General features: G+C 37.0%; 1 protein-coding gene across 6 annotated transcripts in view; it reads left to right on the top strand.

The window, feature by feature from the left end:
- Positions 1-15,321, top strand: part of TDRD7 (tudor domain containing 7) — a 77,772-nt gene that overhangs the window by 7,731 nt on the left and 54,720 nt on the right. For 3 of the 6 annotated variants that reach the window (XM_035016239.1, XM_035016243.1, XM_035016238.1), the window contains exons 2-4: positions 8,729-8,941; positions 11,253-11,394; positions 12,365-12,578. In XM_035016239.1, the coding sequence (XP_034872130.1) occupies positions 8,735-8,941; positions 11,253-11,394; positions 12,365-12,578 (563 nt within the window). In that variant the 5' untranslated portion in view covers positions 8,729-8,734. Of the gene's footprint in view, positions 1-8,724; positions 8,950-11,252; positions 11,395-12,364; positions 12,579-15,321 lie in introns of those variants that run through there. The other 3 variants (XM_035016240.1, XM_035016241.1, XM_035016242.1) reach the window with 3 other exon arrangements.

Genomic DNA, 15,321 nt, shown 5'->3' with positions numbered 1-15,321 from the left:
GGGTTCCCCTTTCTCCGCATCCCCGCCAACATCTGTCGTTTCCTGACTTGTTAATTTTAGCCATTCTGACTGGTGTGAGGTGGTATCTCATTGAGGTTTTGATTTGGATTTCCCTGATGCCAAGTGATATTGAGCACTTTTTCATGTGTCTGTTGGCCATTTGGATGTCTTCTTTGGAAAAATGTCTGTTCATGTCTTCTGCCCATTTCTTGATTGGATTCTTTGTTCTTTGGGTGTTGAGTTTGATAAGTTCTTTATAGATTTTGGATACTAGCCCTTTATCTGATATGTCATTTGCAAATATCTTCTCCCATTCTGTCGGTTGTCTTTTGGTTTTGTTGACTATTTCCTTTGCTTTGCAAAAGCTTTTTATCTTGAAGAAGTCCCAATAGTTCATTTTTGCCCTTGTTTCCCTTGCCTTTGGCGATGTTTCTAGGAAGAAGTTGCTTCAGCTGAGGTCAAAGAGGTTGCTGCCTGTGTTCTCCTTTAGGATTTTGATGGACTCCTGTCTCACATGAGTTGCTTCATTTTACAGAGAAGGGGATCAGAGCCCCAGGAGAAAGGATTTGTCCCAGGAAAATAAGTGCTCTTTGCACAGTGATATTGAACTTGGAGACACCAGCAAGAGGAGGCATGGGCACAGCCTTCTGCAATCCCTCGTCTCTCCCCACAATCAAATCAAAATCAATATATCAATTACTAGTTAGAGGCACCCCCAAATTGTTAATGTTTGGGAGAGCCTTGCTGGCAGGCAGTTCTTTCAGAGCAGAACTTAGGAAGTAGAGGGGACATTTCAGAGAAAGTGGTCTGAAGTGATTCTCCCAAGGGTGGAAGGAGTAGAAGGCTTTCACATAGGGCAGCCTATAGAACCAATCTCTGGTTAGCTTCTAAGATGAGATTAGACTTGTCCTTTCGAGCCAGCATCATATTGGAGTTCCATTATGTTTTAGTCATAGGATGTCCATTAGTGAGTAGAATGGATTTATGAGAATTTATGAGATTTATGGACATAGGATGTCCATTAGTGAGTAGAATGGAATTATGAGAAATCACAAATTCGTGATTTCGCCCACCCACTAATGTAGCTGGGAAAAGTAGACCACAGTGAAGAGGTGGTAATGGAACAGATGCTCTTTCCAGAAAGAAGGGAAGGAGGAGGCAGTAGAAACTCCTTCTCAAGGTGAAGGATAAGTCCCTCCTACTGAAACTCTCAGCAGGAATTTATAGTACTTCTGACTGGGGAAGAGCCAAATGTCATAAACAGTCTAGTCTAAACAGATCCAGGCACTGCTCACATCCAAGTGGGTGTATTCCTACATGTGTGCTGACCACCTGGCATCATATCTACACATCACATGTCCATAATTCATAGTCAAGGCCCATTTGGAGATACACAGAGATGCAAGTCCAACTTTACTCAGAAGAGCTCTAGATGAACAGGTTGGAGGGACAGTTTTGAAGGAAAGAAGGTGGGAAAGGTGGGGGTAAAAAAGTTGGGGAGGCTTTGCTCTGAGAGGTTAGTAGGTTATCCTTTGGTTTTTCCTCTTGCATATTAGAACTTGGCCAGCCTCCATTATGGTTTTTCCTACTTGAAGAAATAACTGTGCGGTAAAGGTTCAGTGATCTTTGACTGTTGAGTCAGGAACCATTACAAATCAAAGTCTGTCTCTTACATCGGGAGTATACTACTTAAGAGCCAGAATTTACACTTTAGATTTAACTTCTGGCAACCTTGAAATATAGGTCCCAAAGCCATCCTCTCTGAGCTGCTACCCAACACGCTTGAAGTGTCCCTCCAAAGGGAATGGAGGTTCTGAGACTCTGCAGCTGTCATCTTTTGCTGCCATGAATTTTCTGTCTACTCTTTAGAGTGCCTGTCCATCTCACTGACTTGGAATCTGTACCATCCCTGTGAGTGGCTTCCATATACCTTCTCATATCTTGGTTATTTAACTTCCCTGAGCTTTGGTTTTCTCATCTATAAAGTGAGAATACTTTGCTCCCAGAATTATTATGTATATTAAACTTTTAGAAAATCCAAATCTCAGAATTTGGATTCTCACAAGAGAAAGAAAAACATATGTCTACCCGAAGATTTATACTATTCAAAGCAGCTTTATTTATAATACCCCCAAATTGGAAGCAACCCAAATGCCTATCAACATTCAGATGGATAAATAAATTGTGGCATGTCTACACAGTGAAATATTGCTTATCATAGTATAAGAAGTATTTGCTGATAAATGGGGAAACATGGATGAAACTCAAGAACACCAGGCAAAAGTGATCTGTCCTGACAGAAAGCAGATTAGTGGTTGCCAGGAGCCAGGACAGTGTATATGAGAAGGTGAGAGTTGCCTGCAAAGTGGCACAACTTGAAAGAACTTCTTTCTCTCAGACTTACTGATACATACTTTACATATAATAAAAGTCACCTTTTTTTGGTTTACAGTACTATGGATAAACTTGTACAGTACTATGATAAACTTACATAGTTTGTCAATCAAGATATAGAATATTTCCATCACTCCCCCAAATTGCGCTGTGCCTTCTCTGTAGTCCATCCCCTCCCTATACTCCCATCCCTTGGCAACCACTGATCTAATTTCTATGCATATAGTTTTGCCTTTTCCAGAATGTTACATAAATAGAATCATATAGCATATAGTCTTTTGTGTCTGTCTTCTTCCACTTAGCATAATGTGAGAGTCATCCATATAGTTTTATGTATCAATAGTTTCTTCCTTTTAATTGCTGAATAGTACTTCACCACATGGATGTACCATATTTGTTGATTCATTGACCTGCTGATAGACATTTGGATTGTTTCTAATTTGGTGGTAATTATGAATAAAGCTACTATAAATATTTAATTACAGGTTTTTGTATGAACATATGTAATTATTTCTCTTGGGTAATGACATACATGTAAGTTTTTTGGATTGTATGATAAGTATATGCTTCTTACTTCATAAGAAACTGCCAAGCTGTTTTTTTTCAAAGTACTGTTTTGCAAGCCCACCAGACATGTACGAGAATTCTAGTAGCTCTGCATTCTTATCAGCACTTCATATTGTTGGTTTTTTAGAAGTTTAAGCTATTCTAATGGATGGGTAAGTGATGCCTCATTGCAGATTTAATTTTCATTTCCCTAAAGAATAATGTGTTTTTTGGCCGTCTACATCTCTACTTTAGTAAACTTAGTATGTGTTCAAATATTTTGCACATTTTAAATTGGGCTCTTTGTTTTCTTATTGAGTTTTGAGTGCTGTTTATATATACTGGTTACCAGTCCTTTACCAGTTGTGTTCTGAAAATACATTCTTTTTCAACATCTCCTTGGTGATTCGGGGTCTTTTCTGATTCCATACAAATTTTAGGATTGTTTGTTCCAGCACTTTGAAAAATGTCATTGGAATTTTGATCGGGATGGCATTGAAGGTATAGATTGCTCTGGGTAGTATAGACATTTTAACAATGTTTATTCTTCTGATCCATGAGCATGGAATATTTTTCCATCTTTTTGTGTCTTCTTCAATTTCTTTCATGAGTGTTTTGTAGTACCTAGAGTACAGATCCCTTACCTCTTTGGTTAGGTTTATTCCGAGGTATCTTACGGTTTTTGGTGCTATTGTAAATGGAATTGTTTCTTTAATTTCTCTTTCTACAGTTGCGTTGTTAGTGTATAAGAAAGCAACTGATTTCTGTGCATTGATTTTGTATCCTGCCACATTACTGAATTGCTGGATGAGTTCTAGTAATTTGGGGGTGGAGTCTTTTGGGTTTTCCACATAAAGTATCATGTCATCTGCAAAAAGAGAGTTTGACTTCTTCTTTGCCAATTTGAATACCTTTTATTTCTTTTTGTTGTCTGATTGCTGTTGCTAGGACTGCATAATGAATTGCATAATGAATCAACAAATATGTTGCTAGGACTGCATGGAGCACTGGGTGTTATATGAAAACAATGGATCGTGGATCACTACATCAAAAACTAATGATGTATGGTGACTAACATAACATAATAAAATTTAAAAAAAATAGAAGAAACAACAAAAAAAGAAAATATATTCTTTCAGTCTGTGGCTTGTCTTTTCATTTTCTCAACAGAAATTTAAATTTAAAAGAGCAGAAATTTAAAATTTTGATGAGATCCAATTTGTCAATTCTTTCTTCTGTGTTCTAAAATAAAATCTTAGCCAAACCCAAGATTGCAAAGATTTACTCCTTTGTTTTTTTCTAGACGTTTTACAGTTTTAGCTTTTTCAAGCTAGACAGCAGTCTTGAACTTTGTCCATTGAATTTTTTTGGTAACTGTCAAAAATCACTTGACTATGTATGTGTTGGTCTATTTCTGGATTATGTATTCTGTTCCATTGATGTGACTGTCCTTTTGACAATACATTACTTTGATTAATATACTTTTATAGTAAGTCTTGAAATCAGTCTTTTTGCACTGGCAAGGACCTCCAGTGTGATAATGAATAGGAATGAAGAGAGTGAACATTCTTGTCCTTTTACCAATCTTAGGGAGAAAGCATTCATTCTTTTCTTGTTACATATTATGTTAGCTGTGGGTTTTCCTCAGATATTCTCTATCAGGTTGAGGAGGTCCCCTTCTATTCTTACTTTCTGAGAGTTCTTATCATAAATGATTTTGAACTTTGTCAAATGTCTTTTCTTCACCTATTGATATCATGTGGTTTTTCTCCTTTAGTCTGTTGATATAGTTAGTTACATTGGTTGATTTATGAATGTTGAACCAGTCTTGCATTTCTAGAGTAAACCATAGTTGATCATGATGTGTTATCCTTCTTACATATTGTTAGATTTGGTTTGTTAATATTTTGTTAGGAATTTTTGCAATTATGTTAATGAGGGATGTTGGTTTGTGCTTTTCTTACAATGTTTTTTCTGGTTTCAGTATCAGCATAATGCTGGCCTCATAAAATTAGTTTAGAAGTATTCCCTTCCCCTGTGTTGTTTGGAAGAGTTTGTGTAGAAGTAGCATTATTTTTTCTTGAAGTTTTGGTAGAATTGACAATAAAATCATCTGGGTTTGAGTTTTCCTTATGTGAAGGTTTTTAACTACAAATTCAACTTCTCTAACAGATACAGGGATATTAAGGTTATTTATATCTTCTTGAATAAGCTTTAGAATTTGTGTCTTTCAATGAATTTACTCCATTTCATCTAACTGACCAAAATTATTGGCGTAAGTTATTCATTATATTTGCTTTTTAATGGCTATATGACCTGTATTGATGGCCTGTTCTTTAATCCCATTAATAATAATTTGTGTCTTCTCTTTTTCTTTATCAATTTTATTGATGTTTTTAAAAAACTAGTTTTGGTTTCATGATTTTTTTCTTTAACTTCTCTATTTCATTACTGATGTGTTTCATCAGTTCGATATTAATTTTGCTCTCATTTTTATTACTTCTTCCTTTTTCTTACTTTTGGTATAATTTGCTCTCTCTTCTCAAGATAGTAGATTAGATCACTGAATTGGGACCTTTCTTCTTTTCTAACATAGGCATATAATGCTACAAAATTCTCTTTAAATATTGTTTTAATGGCATCCAGCAAATTTCTGTACATTGTGTTTTCATTTATTTAAAAATATTTTCTGATGTTTTTGTTCTGAAGGAGGCTTCCTTTCTGATCCTTGGTGTTTTAGAAACGTCATTAAATTGCAAATACGTAGGGATTGTCCACATATCTTTCTGTTACTGATACCTAATTTAATTTTTTTCTGGTCATGGGATACTCTTTGTATAATTTCAGCTATTCTAAATTGGTCAAGGATTGTCTTAAGTCCCAGAATATATTCTGTTTTGGTGAATGCCCCACGTGCTCTTGAAAAGAATGTGTATTCTGCTATTATTGGGGTAGGGTCTTCTATAAATATCGGTTAGGTCAGTTTGGTTGATGTTGTTAATCAGCTCTTCTATATCCTTACTGATTTCTTGTTTACTCGTTCTGCCAATTACTGAGAAAGAAGTGTTGAATTTTCCAAATAATTGTGAAGATATTTATTCTTTCAGTTCTATTGGTTTCTGCTTCATGTGTTTTGAAGCGCTGATATTTGGTGCAGTCACATTGGGATTCTTATATCTTTCTGATGAATTAACTCCTTAATTATGTAATGTCTGTCCTTATCCTGGGTGATATTCCTTGTTTTGGTATTAATTAATATGGCATATCTTTTTCTATCTTTTTACTTTGAACCTATGTTGTTTCTCGTATATAGTGTGTAGGTAAGTCTTTTATATCCACTCCACCAAACCTAAATTTTTATTGAGATATTTTCAACATTTACATTTGATGTAATTATTGCTGTGGTTGGCTTTAAATCTACCATTTTGCCACATGTCTTCTATTTGTGTTATCTGTTCTTTGTGGTGGTTGTTGTTTCTGCCCCCCCGTGTTTGCCTAATTTTTTTTTTTACTTCCAATTGCTTTTTTTTTTTAATTCCAGGATAGTTTACATATGGTAGTATATAGTTTCAGGTGTACATCTAATTGCTTTTTGGTTTAACTTTTTATCCTGCTTTATCTTTACTACTGGCCTATTAATTATGCTTCTTTAAAAATTTTTAGTGGTTGCCATAAGGTTTACAATATATGTCTTTATCACATTCCCCTTTCAAATACTATTATACTGCACATTGTGTATATACACATAGTATTAATTAAATGTTGGTGCTGGTGGTGACTATTTGAACAGAGTTAATATTTAGCAGAGGGAAGTATATAATGAGTATTTAGGTTATTTGCCATGTAAACCTCGCTGTCATTTGAGTATCATATTTATAATTAAGAGCACTCACAAAGAAACTGATATCATATCTCCTTTTCAAAATGGACAAAGGAGGGAAATGCTAGCACTGTAGACTATGCCTCCTTCTTGTTTTCTAAACCAGAGAAAGAATAAGACTGTCTAGAACTCTGTACTGTCCAATATAGTATCCACTAGCCACATTTAATTCCAATTAAATTAAAAATTCAGTTCCTCAGTCGTGCTGGCCACACTTCAAGTGCTCAGTCACCACGTGTATTGGACAGCACAGATTAAAACATTTCCATCAGCACAGAAGGTTCTGTTGGGTAGCACTGTTGACGGAAGAATTTTTTTTTTTTAAAGATTTTATTTATTTGAGAGAGAGAATGAAAGAGAGAGAGAGCACAAGAGCGGGGAGGGTCAGAGGGAGAAGCAGGCTCCCCGCCGAGCAGGGAGCCCGATGCAGGACTCGATCCAGGGACTCCAGGATCATGACCTGAGCTGAAGGCAGTTGCTTAACCAACTGAGCCACCCAGGCGCCCTGAAGGAAGAATTTTTTAACAAGTTGTCCATGGCTTGCCTTCCTAAGTCCACTTTTCCTGGCTTCTTGAATGTCATTCTGTCATTGTATCACCATTCCATTTACTATTAGTCCAAAGAGAATATGAGTGGTTAATCTTGAAAAATGCCAGTTACTGACCAATGAAAAATCATTTTTTCTCTTGCTTGACCTGTCTGCTGTGTATGACACTTTTGAATAAACCATTCTTCTTGGTTCTTTCCTCTTTTTGTTTATATGACACCAGCTCTGCCTTTTCGACTTCTATCTCTCTGATTACTTTTTCTCAGCCTTTTATAGGTTCTTCTTTCTCTGCCCATGCTTTAATGACAGCCTTCCATAGAGGTCCATCCTTAACCTTATTTTTGACCCCCTGGATACCAAATACCACATATATGTTGAAGGCCAGCAACTCTAAATCCACCTCAGATCTCTAACCTGAATTCCTAGTTAATATATCTGTGTGGCTGACCTACAAGCATCCCAGCCTCCATATGTCCCAAAGGAATTCATTCTCTTCCTCTCTTACAAACCTGTTCTACCTCATCTCAGTGTGGGTCATTACTTCCCACCATGTTTCTAAGCTAGAAACTTGGGAACTTCCCTCATTATACAAACCAGTTAATCAATTTCTGTTGATTCTACCTCCTAATCACCTCTTAAATTGATTTTTTGTTTATTCCCAGGGCCCTGTTTTCAAGTCCTCCACATTTCCAAGTATCTTGACAACTTATCAGTTTTTCTCCTTTGCATTTATCTTCCCCACTACTGAATAGTTACCTTTTCTAAAATGCAGAGTTGATCACTTTATTCCCCTGTTTAAAATATCTCTAAGGCCCCACATTATGTTTGCCAAAATGCACATGTTAACATAATATAGGGGTCTCATCTGGATCTGCCTCTCTCCACCTCTTTCAGTCCTCAGCTTATAACCTTAGAGTCTTTGTTCAGTTATGTCCAGCCACTTGACTGCCTGGAATTCCTCAGAATCAACCATGTACTTCTCTCTGAACTCTGTGCCTTTTGAACTTCCTGTTCCCTTTACTTGAGGTTGATACCTCTCCCCATCCTTAGCCCACACACCCTTTTCCTCCTTGCCTGGCTGATTCCTTCATGTCCTTTAGGATTCCATTCAGGCCTCCCCTTATCTGGGAAAAATTCCCTTCCCTCCCCAGACTAGTCTTTTTGCCCATCTGACTTCCCTGTCTTCTCATAGTATTCTGTGCTTTTCTCCACCATAGCAGTTATTTCTCTGTATTGTAATAGCACAGAAAATATTCTGTAATAGTTGATGGGATAATCTAACACGTGTACACTCTGAAAATCTATTTGAATCCACAGACTAATGAATCCTATTATAGTAACCTTCTATTATGTTCTTATAGGTGAAGATGCTGGAAGCAGATCTGGTTTCAAAAATGCTACGAGCTGTCCTACAGTCTCATAAGAACGGAATAGCATTACCCCGACTCCAAGGAGAGTACAGATCCTTGACTGGAGACTGGATCCCCTTTAAGCAGTTAGGTTACCCTACACTAGAAGCCTATCTGAGAAGTGTGCCAGCAGTTGTGAGGATAGAGACTAGTAGATCTGGAGAGGTAAGAAGGTAATTGTGCATGTCACAAGAGTCAAACCAATCTTAATTGCCTGCCTGGCACTTCTAATCTCCTAACTAGAATAGAAGTCAAAGTGAAAAGTACTAGCTAAGTGGTTTGAGATTGGTAGTGAAAGAACAGCATCCAAAGCGCAACCTAGATTCTGATGTCTTTTACTTTTTCCCTCAAATTCTTTTCATTGTAAAAATAAGACTCTAACCACATTAAATAAAACATTTTAAAGTTAAAGTTTACCCAGTCTTCAGCGTTCAAGCAAAATAAGTGTACTGGAGACCTAACTGCCAAGTGTCACACCCCATGCATTATAAACCTGCTACAACTGTTTTTGCCCAGGTCATAATGACCTCCTAGTACCAAAGCTAATAGATACTTATAAATTCTCATTGTTTTACCTCATTCCTATCTGTTCCTATTTTCTGGACCCTCGTTCAATCCCTAATGGATCATTCAGCACTTTGATTATTACAGGGTTATCCCTACCATTCTCCTTGTCTTGAATTCCTTCTTTCTCTAGGCTGTTCTGGCCTTCACATCATTATGATCATGGTATTTAAATTTTTTAGTTTCTCTGGAAGAATATTTTATGTATAACATAGCAATTTGGTGTAGTAATGAAATGTTTTATTGCACATACCCTGTGACCCAGCAGTTTCACCTCTTGGTGTCTGCCCAATGCACAGTGTGAAAGATATAGACAAACCATTGTCCAAAAGACAAAAAGCACCCACCTCCCCAAACAGCACATTCTTCTGGGTACATTTCTGCATGTGTAAATAGATATAACAGATCTGGGTTATTTCTCCCCAAAACTTGTAATAGTTGTTGTTCTGTTTGGTGGCATAGGGAAGGCGGTAGAGGAGAGAAAAGGGGACCATGATTGGGAGAGTGATCAAAGGGAAGACTCACCTGATCTGTAATAATTTTTATAAGGAGCATGTATAAATTAATTAACTATCATATTAATAATAAAACTTGTTTCAACATCCCTGATTCTCCCACAGAGCTTTAAGCCCCCTTTCTGTCTCCTTGGCACTTTGTAATACATCCAAGATAGCACTTGACACAGTGTGTTCTATTTAGTCTCTTTGTGTCTTTTTTTTTGTAAGTTTCTTGAGGATGAATGATTGTTTTTTCACCGCTAATAGTTGGTGCTTAATAAATACGTGTTTGAATGTGTGAATGATCAAATGTCTTCATGAATTAATTAATATATTAATAATGCCTCATATGGTTACTAGGCTATAATTTACTCAACCCTGCTCTCCTATTAGGAACATTTTTAATGTTTCCAAGTTTTGATTATTAAAATAACCCCTATTGCACATTTTCGGTATGTAAATTTTTCTTCCTTTCAATCATGTTCTTGTAATATATTTTCAGGAATAGAAATACTGGGCCAAAGAATAGAGTATGCCTTGGCTTATGTAAAGCCTCGTTGCTTTCCTGTTCTTGATTTCAACTTAGAATCAGAGACTTTTTAACACTATGATGGGGCTTTTAGAGACTTACATACTTGAAAAAAAACTCCTATGTATCACACCGGTTTTTTTCAAAAGATGAAAAGTTGAGCTGCTGTGTTTTAAGCAGGTGCCACTGGGTCCAGGGCCTCAGGTTGCCCTGCCTTGCCCTCACTCCTCTGCCACTGCCACTGCGAGGCCCTGGAGCTGCCAATGAACAGCTTGAAAACCCCAGATCTAAGCCCACTCCCTCCTTACAGCTGAGAATACTAAGATGTGGGAGGTAAACTGATTTTTCCCAAGTCACCCAGTTAATCCACTTCAGTGACAAGATTAGGATTGGGTGGTCTTTGAGAGGTAATACAAATAGCAATTATGAGTACGTACTTAGGATTCAGAGAGGTAGCCTAGCTGTGTGACTTAGGAAGTTTGCTTAACTTTCCTGAGCCTCCATTACCCATGTATAAAATAGGAATAAAATATATCTCGAGGATTATATGAGATAATATGTGGAACACAGGTTTCTTCTGGTTCATTTGTTAATCCCATAATACCTAGCACATTGTAGATGCTTAATGAATACCTATTTAAGGAATAAATACAATTTTCAATTTGAGGAAAGATTATTCAATGTGCTAGACTATTCGTGGTTTCTCTTGTAGAATATGTGATGTTTGTAATGTTGCTCTATCAGTATTGAGGAGAGAGATGTAAATATTTGCATAGAGTTTGATTTGGGACGTGTAAACTCGCTAAGATCCACTTTTAAAAATGAGCCTCTAGGCACCAGTGAATCTGAGAAATGTTTCTCCTCTCACCTTACCTCTCGTGAATAGATTACCTGCTATGCCATGGCCTGTACAGAAACTGCAAGAATTGCTCAGCTTGTGGCTCGTCAGAGGAGTTCTAAAAGGAAAACCGGGCGGCAAGTTAATTGTCAGATGAGAGTAAAGAAAACCATGCCATTTTTTCTAGAAGGTAAGCTCTTTTCATATGCTAAAATTTTAAGCCTGTCTATGAATACATCGTCATATGGAATTATGGAAGCATTGCTTGTATTCATGATAAACACCTCTGTTTGTTAACATTCACATGTCAAGGGGGAAATCCTAAAGTTAGTATTTCCATTTGAAATTGACTTCCATCACCAGATGATGAGCATAATTTACTAAGTTATTATACAGCGTGAAATAACTCAGAATAGATTTTAATTAAGCTTATTGTGGCAAAGTATTGCTTTATTCTTTTAAGTTATTTGGGGTAAAGCCTAATCCAAAATGTTGGATGAACCAAGAACCTAGGATTTAATGCCTTATTTAGCAAATCATGTCTTTATACTTTTATACTAAAATCCTCTATTTTCAGGAAAAAAACCATGAATTATATAATATACAAAGGTGTTGTAGGCAACTCAGCCAGTGTTTACTGAACACTCATCTCAAGAAGCTTATAATCATTCTAAAATTAAATTCTCAAGATATAGTTCAATGGTAATATAAAAGAGTAGATGCCTGAATGCCACAGTGACCGTTTTCAACAAGGGAGCAGTTGTGGTGAGAACGGCAATGGAGGGCTTCATGGTGAAGGGGGACTTGACCCAGACCTCAGACGGTGGGAAGAGTTTAAGTTGATGGAGAAGAGCTAGGAGGACTGAGTATTGTGCATTTGTGGCAGCACGAGGTGGCTGCCACTGAAGGGCTGAGTGCTGAGTAGACGGATGATAACTGGCTAGTTGAACATACGAAGCCACATTGTAAAGAATCTCACCTGCTAAATACCAATCTGTTCTTCCCCCACTGACAAACCCTGTAGTGGCAACTTCCTCGTGTTCTTACAAACTGTTCTGAGGATAGAGACCCACAGAAAACATCTGGACAGGGGAGTGGCGTAGTGAAAACTAGACTTTTGGGAAGCTAATTGATTTTATTATGTATGCCTAACTTCTTAGGAAAACCAAAAGCAACCCTCAGACAACCAGGAATTTCTTCAGATTTTTCTATCAGCAAAAAACCTAACCCAACACTGTTAAGAGACAAAGGAAACTCTCTTGGAGTTAAGTCTGATGCTGAAATGCCGCCTTACACATTACACACAACTATTGGAAGTGAAGTATTCAAAGACGTTCCAGTGCAGAGGCATGTGACCATGTCTACCAACAACAGGTATTTGGGCTTTACCTGGCTAAAAGGAGAAAAGTATGGTGAACGTAGGATAATAAATGTTAAAAATGTATGTTCAGGATAAGAAGGAAATACTCTGTTATATCTAATGTAAGTTCACGTGTGGAAGGGAAATGCATCATTACTACAAGGCCACTTTTCTTGCTACCTCAATGTCATTGTCTGAATATCTTCATTTTATATTTTCTCTGCATTTTTGGTAATCTCTCCTTATAAAATTCACATTGAAAGCTCTCAGAGGAAAAAAAAAAACTCTAACAAGTTATTTTAAGATGCTGTTTCAGCATAACTTACAATTTTTTTCTGAAAACCTTTCTTATAATTACTTTTGTAAATTTTTGGTAAAATCTTACTGATTTGCACATTCTACTATGCTCTAATAATCATATCCATAATTATACAGTAGCATCATACATCTGTGTATCAGAATATTGGACAGAATTAAGAGCAAGCTTAAAGTCATAGTTTGGGTGCTGCCATTTACTAGCCAGGTGAACGAGTGAAATTATTTCATCTTTTGGGCTGTGGTTTTCTCATTCATTTAATGAAAATATTAAACTAGGTGATCTCAAAGTTCCTTTCTGGTTCTAAATCTTTCTTTTTATTTTAAGACTTTTTTTATTTATTTGAGAGAGAATGAGAGAGAGAAAGCACATGAGGTTGGGAGGGTCAGAGGGAGAAGCAGGCTCCCTGCTGAGCAGGAAGCCCGATGTTGGACTCGATCCAGGGCCTCCAGGATCATGACCTGAGCTGAAGACAGTCGCTTAACCAACTGATCCACCCAGGCGCCCATGGCTCTAAATCTTATAATGTAATTCAGGTCAGCAAACTACGACCCATGGGCCAAACCTGGCCCATTGCCTGTTTTTTTGTAAATAAAGTTTTATTGAAACAAAGCCACATCCCTTTGTTTATATGTTGTCTGTGGTTGCTTTTGCCAACCACAGAGTTGAGTAGTTGTGCAGAGATAGTATGGCCTGCAAAATCTAAAATGTGTACTAGTGGACCCTTTACAGAAAAAGTTTACCAACTCCTGATATAGATGGATCAGTATCACATTCTTTCATTCTTTTCATGTCTTTATAAAATAAATTTTGTTGTATAATATCCTTTTAAATCAGTGTTCAAAAATCCCAGCACTGCCCCCCATACTAGAATATTTAGAAAGAATTAATTATTTTTAATATGTTAGATGAAATTTTTCATAGTGGTATATATTTAATGCTAGTTATGGCTAGTTAATACAATTTTGATGAGGTCTAGGAAATACATAGTTAAAACTGGATCTTGACCCAAAGCACAGGTTGGGTCCCGTATGTGACAAAGGTACCATCGTCTCCTCTAGTTGTGTGCCTAAATTTCAAGATCCATTTTGAATTGAATCTATAAAATGACAGCAAAACCTAGACATTCTGGATTGTGGTCTCAGGGGGGCATTCTCTATCCCATGGTCTGGTGTCTCCTACCTGTCTCTTAGTGGCTATAGGCAACCTAGGTAAGTGCCTTCCATTCCTCCAGGTACCACCAGCAGTAACTGAGTGGAGGCTGTGCCAGCACCAAGCAGCCCAAAGAGCAGGCCCAAGATGGTACTTTCTGACATACAGCCTAATGTGTTGTCACCCTTCCACCTAGCAGCATTGTACAGGGATGTACATTCTGCTCCTATGAGCAGCACCTGCAGAGATCAAGAAGGAGCCCCAACAGCAACAAATAAATGTACCAGACCAGAATAGCACCATAAGGGCACTGAAAAATGAGTTATCATTGAAACTACAGCCTACAGAAGTGGGCCAGGAGCTATGTGCTAAACCTAAGCAGGGTAGCTACCTGCTAAAATATGACTTTTAAATAGAATTCAGAGTCTCCTAACATATGTCCAAATGTCAAGGATACAATAAAAAAAAATCATTTGTTATACTAAGAACCAGGATAATGACAACTTGAATGAGAAAAGACAGTTGACAGATGCCAACACCAAGATGAATCAGATGTTGAAATTATCTGACAAGAATTTTAAAGCAGCTCTCCTAAAAATGCTTCAGTGAACAGTTGCAAATAATTTGAAAAAAGTGGAAAAATAGAAAATTCACCAAAGAAATAGAACATATAAAAAAAGAACCAAATGGAAACTATAGTATTAAAAAATGGAATACCAGAATAAAAAAATCACTGGGCTCAATGACAGGATGAATATGACAGAGAAGAGAATCAATGAACTTGAAGATAGAGCAATAGAATTGGCCCAATATGAACAACAGAGTAGACTTCCTTCAAAAACAAAGGAAAACAAACAAACGAAAAACACCTAGTAGAGCCTGAGGGGCCTTTGAAAATAAAACACCTAGAAGAGCCTTAGGGACCTGTGGGGAAAATAAGAAAAGGTCTAACGTGTATTATCAGAGTCTCAGGAGAGACTCAGGAGAAGACAAAGAGTGGGGCTGAAAGAGTGTTTGAAGACATAATGGCTGAAAACTTCTCAAATTTGGCTAAGGACATAAACCTACAGATTCAAGAGTTCGGAGGGTCCTAAATAGGATAAATTCATTGAAACTCACATGAAGACACATCATAATTAAACTAAAAATTAAAGACAAAGAAAAAATCTTGAAAACAGCCAGAGAAATGACACATCATCTATAGGGGCATATCAGTTTTGTTTTGTTTGTTTTTTAAGATTTATTTATTTATCTATTTATTTTAAAGAGAGAGTAATATTAAATAGTAA

This window comes from Mirounga leonina, unplaced genomic scaffold (genome assembly GCF_011800145.1).
Source record: "Mirounga leonina isolate KUSES-001 unplaced genomic scaffold, KU_Mleo_1.0 Mir_170, whole genome shotgun sequence".
Classification (NCBI taxonomy): domain Eukaryota; kingdom Metazoa; phylum Chordata; class Mammalia; order Carnivora; family Phocidae; genus Mirounga; species Mirounga leonina.
This window is presented reverse-complemented; position numbering and strand designations above follow the sequence as displayed.